Below are 11,655 nucleotides of genomic sequence, written 5' to 3'. Positions count from 1 at the left end.
GTAGCAAATACACACACACAGAAGCATATGCACGTTTGTTTGTTGTATGTTGGTACATCAGTTCACACACACACACACACACACTAGCGAATGCACATCTGTCTGTCTACATTAGCACATGTGAGTGTGTTATGTTGTGTGTCTAATTGTGTCTTAGGGTGTGTGCATGTGTTATTGTGTGTGTGTGTGTGTGTATGTGTTATTTTGTGTGTGTGATCTGGAAGAGTGTGTGGTGTTTGCTGGTGTGTGTGTGATCTGGAAGAGTGTGTGGTATTTGCTGGTGTGTGTGTGTGTGTTATTGTGTGTATGTGTTAGAGTGTGTGGTGTTTGCTGGTGTGTGTGTGTTATTGTATGTGTGTGTTGTTGTGTGTGTGTGTGATCTGGAAGAATGTGTTGTGTTTGCTGGTGGGTGTGTGTTATTGTGTGTGTGTGTTGTTGTGTGAGTGTGTGATCTGGAAGAGTGTGTGGTGTTTGCTGGTGCGGTGTGATATTTCTTCTGCCATGTCGCCGCTGCAGTTGCGCGTTTCTGACAGCAGGTGGCGTTGCATCAGCAGCAGCTCAAGGCTCCGCCCACTTCCTGGGGTTCCAGCGGCCAGGTGCAGAGGGGTCAGGCCGCCGCGTGATTGGCTGTTCACGGACACGCCACAGCGCAGCAGACAGGAGGCCACGCCCACATTGTCCCAGCGGCAGGCGCAGTGGAGCGGCGTCCAATCATCTGCTGTCCTTGCCTCGAGCTCCGCCCCCGCGTCAATCAGTGCACAGGCCACACCCACATGCCCACCATAGGCTGCCCGGTGAAGGGGCGTGTACCCATCTGAGTCACAGCAACCAATCAGGGAAGAGTCCGACGCCAGCATCCGCTGCACTGTAGCCAGCTGACGGGATGGAGGGAGAAGTTCAGTTACACACACACGCATACATATATACACTCCTACACACACACACGCACACATACACTCCTACACACACTCACTCCTACACACACACATATAGCCAGCTGACGGGATGGAGGGAGAATTTCAGTTACACACACACACACATATACACTCCTACAGTCACATATAAACACACACTCACACATGTACATATACACACACACACATACACTCCTACACACACATATAGCCAGCTGACAGGATAGAGGGAGAAGTTCAGTTACACACACACAAACATATGCACTCCTACACACACACTCACACATGTACATATACACACATACACTCCTACACACACATATAAACACACACACGTACATATACACACACATATACACTCCTACACACACACTCACACATGTACATATACACACACTCACACATATATACATACAAACACACACACACAAACATATACACTCCTACACACACATACATATATACACACACACACATATAAACACACACACACACCCCTAAACATATAAACACACACACATATAAACACACAAATATCACAGACTGATATGAGTACTAACCCTACAGCTGCCGACTGCATCTTGGAAGTTTGTTGTGATAAACACTCGTTGCACCCTCCCCCATTAGACCGACACCAACTTAACTAACAAACACTGGTGTGTGCGTGTGTTCTCGGTGGCCCACATTAGCGGTTCTGCAGGTGTGTGTGTGTAAGAGAGTGTGATATGTGTGTGTGTACCCTGTTGTTCTCGGCGGCCCACAGCAGCAGTTCTGCAGGTGTGTGTGTGTGTATGTGTGAGTGTGTGTGTGCGTGTGTCTGCAGGTGAGTGTGTGCGTGTGGTGTGTGTGTATATGTGTGTGTGTGTGTGCGTGCGTGCGTGCATACCCTGTTGTTCTCGGCGGCCCACAGCAGCAGTTCTGCAGGAGTGTGTGTGTGTAAGAGAGAGAGTGTGTGTGTGTGTGTGTAAGAGAGAGTGTGTGTATGTAAGAGAGAGTGTGTGTGTTTGTGTAAGAGAGTGTGTGTGTGCGTGCGTGTGTGTGTGCGTGTACCCTGTTGTTCTCAGCGGCACACAGCAGCAGGTCTGCAGGTGTGTGTGTGCATGTAAGAGAGAGTGTGTGTGTGTGTGTTTGTGTAAGAGAGTGTGTGTGTGCGTGCGTGCGTGAAAGTGTGTGTGTGTGTGCGTATCCTGTTGTTCTCGGCGGCCCTTAGCAGCAGGTCTGCAGGTGTGTGTGTGTGTGTGTGTACCCTGTTGTTCACGGCGGCCCACAGCAGCAGTTCTGCAGGTGTGTGTGTAAGAGAGTGCGTGTGTGTGTGTGTGCGTACCCTGTTGTTCTCGGCAGCCCACAGCAGCAGTTCTGCAGGTGTGTGTGTGTGTGTGTGTGTAAGAGAGAGTGTGCGTGCGTGCGTGCGTGTGTGAAAGTGTGTGTGTGTGTGTAAGAGAGAGTGTGTGTGTTTGTGTAAGAGAGTGTGTGTGTGCGTGCGTGCGTGCGTGAAAGTGTGTGTGTGTGTGTGTGTGCGTACCCTATTGTTCTCGGCGGCCCACAGCAGCAGGTCTGCAGGTGTGTGTGTGTGTGTGTGTGCGTGCGTACCCTATTGTTCTCGGCGGCCCACAGCAGCAGGTCTGCAGGTGTGTGTGTGTAAGAGAGAGTGTGTGTGTGTGTGTGTTTGTGTAAGAGAGTGTGTGTGTAAGAGAGAGTGTGTTTGTGTAAGAGAGTGTGTGTGTGAAAGTGTGTGTTTGTGCGTACCCTGTTGTTCTTGGCGGCCCACAGCAGCAGGTCTGCAGGTGTGTGTGTGTGTGTGTGTGTGTGTGTAAGAGAGTGTGTGTGTGCGTACCCTGTTGTTCTCGACGGCCCACAGCAGCAGGTCTGCAGGTGTGTGTGTGTGTGTGTGTGTAAGAGAGTGTGTGAGTTTGTGTGTGTGTGTAAGAGAGTGTGTGTGTGCGTACCCTGTTGTTCTCGGCGGCCCACAGCAGCAGGTCTGCAGGTGTGTGTGTGTGTGTGTGTGTAAGAGTGTGTGTGTGTGTGCGTACCCTGTTGTTCTCGGCGGCCCACAGCAGCAGGTCTGCAGGTGTGTGTGTGTGTAAGAGAGTGTGTGTGTGTGTCGTACCCTGTTGTTCTCGCTGACCCCACAGCAGCAGGTCTGCAGGTGTGTGTGTGTGTGTAAGAGAGTGTGTGTGTGCGTACCCTGTTGTTCTCGGCGGCCCACAGCAGCAGGTCTGCAGGTGTGTGTGTGTGTGTGTGTGTCGTACCCTGTTGTTCTCGGCGGCCCACAGCAGCAGGTCTGCAGGTGTGTGTGTGTGTGTGTGTGTGTGTGTGTGTAAGAGTGTGTGTGTGTGTGCGTACCCTGTTGTTCTCGGCGGCCCACAGCAGCAGGTCTGCAGGTGTGTGTGTGTGCTGCAGTCGCGCCTCCTCCTGCTGGTACCACTCCTCCGAGCGCTCACTCTCCTCCGCATCCTCCTCCCCATCACTCCACGCGCTGCTCGTTGCCATGGGGATCAGTTGTCTGTGTGTCTGCAGCAGCTCTAGCTGGTTAAAGCCCTCTGGGCACTCCATCTCTACACACACACACACACACACATTTCATTTAATCCAATGGGTATGACACACACGGTCAGAATAGACACCTGGTCTGAAAATGCATCTCTTAGATAGATAGATAGATACTTTATTGATCCCCAAGGGGAAATAACTGTGTGTGAGTGTGTGTGTGTGTGAGTGTGTGTTTACATGGTAGTAGTGTAGTGGATAAGCAGCTGGGTTAGCGTGCAGTAGAGTGTGTGTGTGTGTGTGTGTGTGTGTGTGTGTGTTTACATGGTAGTAGTGTAGTGGATAAGCAGCTGGGCTAGCGTGCAGTAGAGAGAGTGTGTTTACATGGTAGTAGTGTAGTGGATAAGCAGCTGGGTTAGCGTGCAGTAGAGAGTGTGTGTGTGTGTGTTTACATGGTACTTTTAGTGTAGTGAATAAGCAGCTGGGTTAGCGTGCAGTAGAGTGTGTGTGTGTGTTTACATGGTAGTAGTGTAGTGGATAAGCAGCTGGGCTAGCGTGCAGTAGAGTGTGTGTGTGTGTGTGTTTACATGGTAGTAGTGTAGTGGATAAGCAGCTGGGCTAGCGTGCAGTAGAGAGTGTGTGTGTGTGTGTTTACATGGTAGTAGTGTAGTGGATAAGCAGCTGGGCTAGCGTGCAGTAGAGTGTGTGTGTGTGTGTGTGTGTTTACATGGTAGTAGTGTAGTGGATAAGCAGCTGGGCTAGCGTGCAGTAGTGTGTGTGTGTGTGTTTACATGGTAGTAGTGTAGTGGATAAGCAGCTGGGCTAGCGTGCAGTAGAGTGTGTGTGTGTGTGTGTGTTTACATGGTAGTAGTGTAGTGGAAAAGCAGCTGGGTTAGCGTGCAGTGGAGAGTGTGTGTGTTTACATGGTAGTAGTATAGTGGTAAAGCAGCTGGGCTAGCGTGCAGTGGAGAGTGTGTGTGTGTTTACATGGTAGTAGTATAGTGGTAAAGCAGCTGGGCTAGCGTGCAGTGGAGAGTGTGTGTGTGTTTACATGGTAGTAGTATAGTGGTAAAGCAGCTGGGCTAGCGTGCAGTGGAGAGTGTGTGTGTGTTTACATGGTAGTAGTGTAGTGGAAAAGCAGCTGGGTTAGCGTGCAGTGGAGAGTGTGTGTGTGTGTGTTTACATGGTAGTAGTGTAGTGGTAAAGCAGCTGGGCTAGCGTGCAGTGGAGAGTGTGTGTGTGTTTACATGGTAGTAGTATAGTGGTAAAGCAGCTGGGCTAGCGTGCAGTGGAGAGTGTGTGTGTGTTTACATGGTAGTAGTATAGTTGTAAAGCAGCATACAGTATTTAGGGTGTCATTACGATCGTCATGCGTTTTTGTTGCATTTTTAGGCAACACCTGAAATAAAAATACTCAAACCAAATGCATCTCTTTTTTCTGGTATCAAGAAATGCAAACGTTCACACTGGCTGTTAAAACGTACAACCCCAAAACAGAAAAAGTTGGGACGTGTAAAATGTGAATAAAAACAGATTGTAATAATCTACAAATCTCTTAAACTCATATTTAGTTGCAAAAAGGACACAGACAACATATCAAATGTTGAAAATTACAAATTTCACTATTTCATGGAAAATATATGTTAATTTTGAATTTGATACCAGCAACCTGTTTCAACAAAATGTGAATGCGGCCCATTGGATTCTACCTGCGGCCCACTCACATTCAAAAATGGACAAGAATGGACACCCATTCAAAAATGTAGGGGAGATTCACAAAGAGTGGACAGCATCAGAAGCGTCTGGGCTAAAGACAAAAAGGACTGGACTGCTGCCGAGTGGCCATGTCATCTGCTGGTGTTGGTTCATTGTGTTTTCTGAGGTCCAAGGTCAACGCAGCCGTCTACCAGGAAGTTTTAGAGCACTTCATGCTTCCTGCTGCTGACCAACTTTATGGAGATGCAGATTTCATTTTCCAACAGGACTTGGCACCTGCACACAGTGCCAAAGCTACCAGTACCTGGTTGAAGGACCATGGTATCCCTGTTCTTAATTGGCCAGCAAACTCGCCTGACTTTAACCCCATGGGGTATTGTGAAGAGGAAGATGTGATACGCCAGACCCAACAATGCAGAAGAGCTGAAGGCCACTATCAGAGCAACCTGGGCTCTCATAACACCTGAGCAGTGCCACAGACTGATCGACTCCATGCCATGCCGCATTGTAATTCAGGCAAAATGAGCCCCAACTAAATATTGAGTGCTGTATGCTCATACTTTTCATGTTCATATTTTTCAGTTGGCCAACATTTCTAAAAAAAACTTTTTTTGTATTGGTCTTAAGTAATATTCTAATTTTCTGAGATACTGAATTTGGGATTTTCATTAGTTGTCAGTTATAATCATCAAAATGAAAATAATTAAACATTTGAAATATCAGTCTATGTGTAATGAATGAATATAACATACAAGTTTCACTTTTTGAATGGAATTACTGACATGATTGAACTTTTTGATGATATTCTAATTATATGACCAGCACCTGTATACATTTGGCCTCATTAACTCTTAAAGGTCTCATCTCATCGTTTTTTCATTAATGTTGCAGTGGTCTATAGTATTGATGAATGCCCTGTGAGCCGGTTTTGGTGAAAAAAATGCTGTCCTGCGTCTGTTTCATGCTGTTCTAGTTTGGTGGGGAAGGTGGGCTGGGAGGAACGACTGGATTTAAGCCTCTAGTCATGAATATTAATGACATGCTAATGAAGTCACCTCTGATTGGCTAACAGTACTGTGGCCTTCCTCCAGTCGTCCTCATCCGATTCTGCCTGTGCTATGCTCCATATTCAACTTTACAGTGCTAAAACCTGGCTAAAACTCAAGTCAAAACTATTTGCACAAAATGTCTTCGGAGATACAACTTCATGTGTTTGATCCAGTAGGAAGAAGAACCGCTTCCTGATGGTTTTGTCGGTGAGCGTTGGTTTAATAGAATGGTAACAATTGCATGTCCGCTTAAAATTTCTCCTAAAAGAGGTAAACGTTTGTGGCAATAGTCATCTTACATTCAAGTAATAAACAGTTGGAAACATTTTAAAATAAAGACCTATTTCTTTACACAGTCAAAAGTCTTTGCAATCTTCCTAGTAGATATTTTACTTCACAACACAGGTTATAAGCACCCTAAATGCAGTTCAGCCACTGACCTAGCCTGCTAATTGTATGCTATCGGAATAGATAGTATCATGGAATTCAAACCATAACTATCATTGAAAGACCACTTGGTTATAGCTCAATATATATATATAGTTCTAAATGCAAACACACTTACCTACTCCTAGCTATATTTGGCTGGAATTAAAACGGCAGAGAACGTGTGCTGCAAGACTTCTCCAGTAATGAGTATAAACTATGGCTTTGATAGCCTACATTGGCAGAGGTTAGCCTACTCAAGTTGTTTTCTGTCACGTATGACCCTTAGGAAAAAGTACCATTGGAATCTTATAGTATAAGACTACTATAGAAAAACTATAGCAGTTATAGGATATTATAGAGTTATTAGTAGTACTTCTACAGTATGTCCCAAAATATCATTATTCCTATAAGATTACTATAACATTTTGTCCCAAAAATACTATCACGATTCCTACACTTTTTTTCATAAGGGGATTGCTCATGTGGTTAGAAAAATGGGCAACACCAGTACCCCTGTTGTCTGTATGACCCTGTACCCAGGATTAGAACCAGTCTGCCTTAACATAATGTACTCTCCTTCAAAATGCACTAAACATTCAACTATGACTACTATGGCCCTCTGTGAGACAGAAGATATGAAATGTAAGAAACCCTTTAGCTTAAAAGGGACAAAAACTGATGAAACTCCTAAAACAAATATACAAAACAGGTCAATTTTCAATAAATAACTTTATTATATTTACATACAGCAGTGGTACTCAATCTCAAGTGTTCCACAAGTAGATGTGGTAAAATATAACAGATGAGTTGTTTGCAATATTGAACCAACTTGTATGTAAATCCAAACAGTTCTGCAACACTGATGTAACCTATGCCAGTTTAAATCATATTAATCCTCTGACACCATAAGCAAGGTGCAAAGACAACAAGCAAGGTGGTTCAGTGAGAAGGCCTATTGTGTAATATACTGTTGAAGTAGGTCTACTGGTTTTTTTTTTTGCTAGGTGGTCCGTGAAACACTGACAAATAGTAATATTGCAGTCTATTAAAATAATGCAAACACAAAACAAGAACATCCAAACTATGCACAGAATTAACAATGTCCTCTTTTGCCAGACGATGCAGACATCTGGCCTACAGATCCTTTGTAAGATGGTGCTGGGATTATTTAGGGAAAAAAGGTCTGAGTTGCTGTTTCGCTTGTATTGTCCTGGGGATCGAAGGGACAACACACAAAACACATTAGTTGGCTGTGATGATTCTATTACATTGCTCTTTGATTAGCTGGGCCATAGGTGGAGCCATCAGGTGTTATTGTGGAGATGTCGCTTTCATCCTCCTCCTCCTCTTGATCAACCCGAGGTCTTCTAGCTGGCCTTGGATGAACAGGCTTGATGGCAGTAGAGGTAGCATGCCCCCATGCCCATGGTGTATGCGAAGTGCTTGTATCAATACTCATACTTTTCATTAAGTATTCTGTTTGGGTACCTAAAGTAAATAAATGTGTATTACTGTCAAGTTACAAGATACTAATAGTACACAGGACATTCACTATCTCACACAAAACTGTACTGGCACAATGGAAACAAAAATACTGTGGTAAGGTGTATGATGTACTAAGTAGCACACCCACAAGAAGACATTCGGTAATATCAATTCTATCTGTTATGCAATTCATGGGTTTCATCAGGTCCATTTACACAGATGTATTAATCAAGCACCATGCAGTCTACATTCATAATCGAGGTGCTTGATTTTATACACCTGTGGAAGGTGACCTGAAGAAATCCATGAATTGACTTTCCCAAACATTGACGAGCACATGTAACCGAACCTGTATTAGCCTACTAGAAAAAGACTTCTAGAAACTAACTAGCACAACAATAAAAGTTAGATCACAAACCTTTGCTTCTAACGTGATGACCTAATGTAGGCTAGAAAGCTGTGTAGCTTGACATAAGGGATGTGCTCTGGAAGACATACAAAACACTAAGTAAACAGCAAGTAATCAAACAAAACATCATTGTAGGCCTACAAAGGTCAATGTAATAATGGCAAGAAGACATAAATTAGACTGAAGTGTAAATACCTGAGCTCTAGTGATAGCAACTTAGCCTAATAGTGCACGGGTATTGTGTTTTTGATTTTCCCTGTTTAGACTAGAACAATACCCCGCACTTAGTTGAGCATAAGATATTGTTGCTAATATTATTATTTGTGGTTTAACACTTAGGTTAGAAGATTATAGGTTCAACAAGCTAAATCTCTGGGTAGTGTGGTCAGTTTCTTATGCGTGTAACTGAAGCATTCCGTTCGCGTTATGTACTGCAACAATTAGCTTCCAATAGGCCTAATCAATGGAAGTAGCTACACCTGGCGTGTTAGTGGCCTGTAGGCTACGTTCGGGAAAATAGACCATTCCTCTAATGGATTTTACCAGAGCCCTTCCTATTAGACATTCTCTGATTTTACACGTCGCGAACAGAACACTTCAGTTCCTGGTGTAGCTTCCTGTAATATAGGCTAGCCTAAGCCTAGCTTGTAGGCTACCCTTTTCATGCATGCTAACGTGAAGAATATGAACATGCTATTTTGTAACAGACGTTAGGTGGAAAAGTTTGTTTGTACTTACAGCCTGTGAGCTGGTGGTCGATCATCATGACGGTACAGAACCAGGTTTTCAGAACATCGATGCAAAACCACTTTCTAACTGTAGGCAGTGAGTGAAATGATTGGAACACAGAACTAATGTTGCATTACTTCGGTGGTGGTGTTCCAACGATAAATCCGAACCATTTCTTCCTCAACTCTTGTTTTTAAGGCAAGACATGCAACATTGATGTGTTATTGCCACAAATAACACAGGCACATTTTTTTTCCGCCATGTTAGCAACTTGCTGTTAACTCCTACTAGCTGCAGAGAGACAATCCCCTAGCCGCAAAATCTTCCAGTCTTCCAGTAGGCGGTCACAAGCCAAGGTGGGCGAGGCCATGAATAGTCAGTTTCCCTTCGGCATCATTGGGAAGGGCTCTTTCTGATTCGCTTGTTTTTCCGTGTATTTTCTTTCATTGGCTAATGTGGGCAATGGAGGTAGAAGATAATTTTCACGTGCAGCATGCATATGCAACTTGTAGTGAGCTATAGTATTTCGAAAGTAACAAGTATTAAACGGTTTCTCGGTGAATGAGACCTTTAAAGTCGTTGGACCTTCCCTTTCGGTCCTCTGTGACAGACGGTTCTGCAGATATGTCTTTTGCAAGGATCTTGTCAAGCAGTTTCCTTATAGTAAAGATGCTACGCCATTTTCTGTGATACAATATGGATGGTATTCTACCCTCAGGGAGATCTTTAGCAAGATCAAGGATGGGGCGATAGGCTCTTATTTCAGCTGCTCTCAGTAGTGTGTTCCATGACTTTATGTTCATACAGTAGGTGCCACAAGGTTTATCATCTGAACAATGTATTAAACACTCCCCCTGAATACCACTACTTCCTTCTGCCATGCTTCTCTATTCTGGGATGTACAACAATTTAAAAGCAACAGAGATACATCAGGAATGATGTGCTAAAATGAGGCCTTTTCCTACTCAGCAACAGTGTGTGTGACTGTGTGTGTGCGAGAGAGGGAGAGACAGAGGGAATATATGAAGTGTGTGTGAGTGAGAGAGTGTGTAAGAGAGAGAGTGTGAGAGAGTGTGTGTATGTGAGGGAGAGAACATGTTTGTGTATGTGAGTGTGTATGTGAGGAAGAGAAAGAGAGTGAGAGTGCAGTGGCTTGAGCTATGGCTTGACTGTGCATCATCAGTATTCTGCCACTCTCATCAGTATTCTTAGCCTGACGAGCCAGACCCACATTAAAATGTAGGGTCTGGGCACTCACCGTTCGCAGTGCTCAGTCCGAGGGGCGGGATAATCAGTTGTCTTTCAAATTCCCTCTGCACGCAATAGGACAGCGGCAGCGCTATGAGTCCCATGCGTTTCCCACCAGCGGAGCTAGTTGGCTAGTTCAAACGTTTGCCAACTTAATAAAAGCTTAACTCGTGTCACACTGTTCGCCAACAACAATATCCATCTTATTTATATTCAAGTAGCAGGGAATTCAAGCCAAACCGTTGCAACTCTGCCATCAATCATTATGTTAAGCCCACCTAACGACTATATACACGATGTCATTGGCCTGATTGAGTTTAATCCCTACATAAACTTTGGGTCATCCTTAATATTTCTCTAATTTACATTAAGTCTCTATCTCTTATCACTTTTAAGATATAGCCTTTTGAAATGAAGATGTCAAAATCGAACGTTTCGAAAAAAAAACTCTGGCGCCTAAAGGGTTAAGTCTGTTTGCTCATATTTACTACCTATTTCGACCGCCGTCTCGCTATCCGGCAAATTATTCTGTTATTCTTGCTGTATATATATTGTACGAAAACGTAGTTTACTATCAAAGTGAAATGGTTGCTGGCATAAGTCAGCGGCGTTAGTTTTAGCACATAGCAAGTACGTATTGTTTACATGTGTTGAATGGAAGTCAGTGGGAGCCGTAAATCGGTAAATAGCGGTGACCACAGAATTTTTTGCCGGATAGCGTAACGGCGGTCCTCTTTCGTGGTCGCTAACGTGTTCGAGGACACGATCACTACGATACAGTATGTTTTCATCTTTACTCTAATTACAACGATGTATTAGTTTTGGGCCAGCTGTTCATCTGAAGTAGGCCTAATGTTAAAGCTATTCAGTCGTGGGGGTGCATTCGGCACCGTGCACAACGTGTTTCAAATGTGTCGGTGTTTCACCAAGCCTTGCTTTACCAATCTCTAGCTCCGGCTGAATGAATAAATTACGTTTATATCCACACACCTGAACGCGTTGTCTTCCTTCAACTACTCACATTCCGTGTTGGTCCCGAAAGATAACCCGTTCATCCACCTACCACCGTCCCCTGTTTCCACAACTTCAAGCTGTCTTCGCGTCATAGAATATTTTGGTGTGTGTGCTTTGGGTGTTGTAGTTCTTATGGATGTCTAAGACTTGTTTCTGTTGGATTAAAAAACTACAT

At 44.3% G+C, this 11,655-nt stretch overlaps 1 protein-coding gene across 2 annotated transcripts; it reads right to left on the bottom strand.

The window, feature by feature from the left end:
- Positions 1–361: 361 nt before the first annotated feature.
- ankrd49 (ankyrin repeat domain 49) lies at positions 362–11,575 on the bottom strand. 2 transcript variants are annotated; one of them, XM_048265572.1, is made up of 3 exons: positions 11,457–11,575; positions 3,258–3,469; positions 362–875 (listed from the first exon to the last, which is right to left on the bottom strand). In XM_048265572.1, the coding sequence occupies exons 2-3, from the start codon at positions 3,465–3,467 to the stop codon at positions 417–419; spliced, it is 669 nt and encodes a 222-aa protein (XP_048121529.1). In that variant the 5' UTR covers positions 3,468–3,469; positions 11,457–11,575; the 3' UTR covers positions 362–416. The 2 variants fall into 2 exon arrangements, with proteins under 2 accessions (XP_048121529.1, XP_048121530.1); XM_048265573.1 differs by having other exon boundaries at positions 11,488–11,568.
- Between the last annotated feature and the right edge of the window lie 80 nt (positions 11,576–11,655).

This window comes from Alosa alosa, chromosome 15 (assembly GCF_017589495.1).
Source record: "Alosa alosa isolate M-15738 ecotype Scorff River chromosome 15, AALO_Geno_1.1, whole genome shotgun sequence".
NCBI lineage: Eukaryota > Metazoa > Chordata > Actinopteri > Clupeiformes > Clupeidae > Alosa > Alosa alosa.
This window is presented reverse-complemented; position numbering and strand designations above follow the sequence as displayed.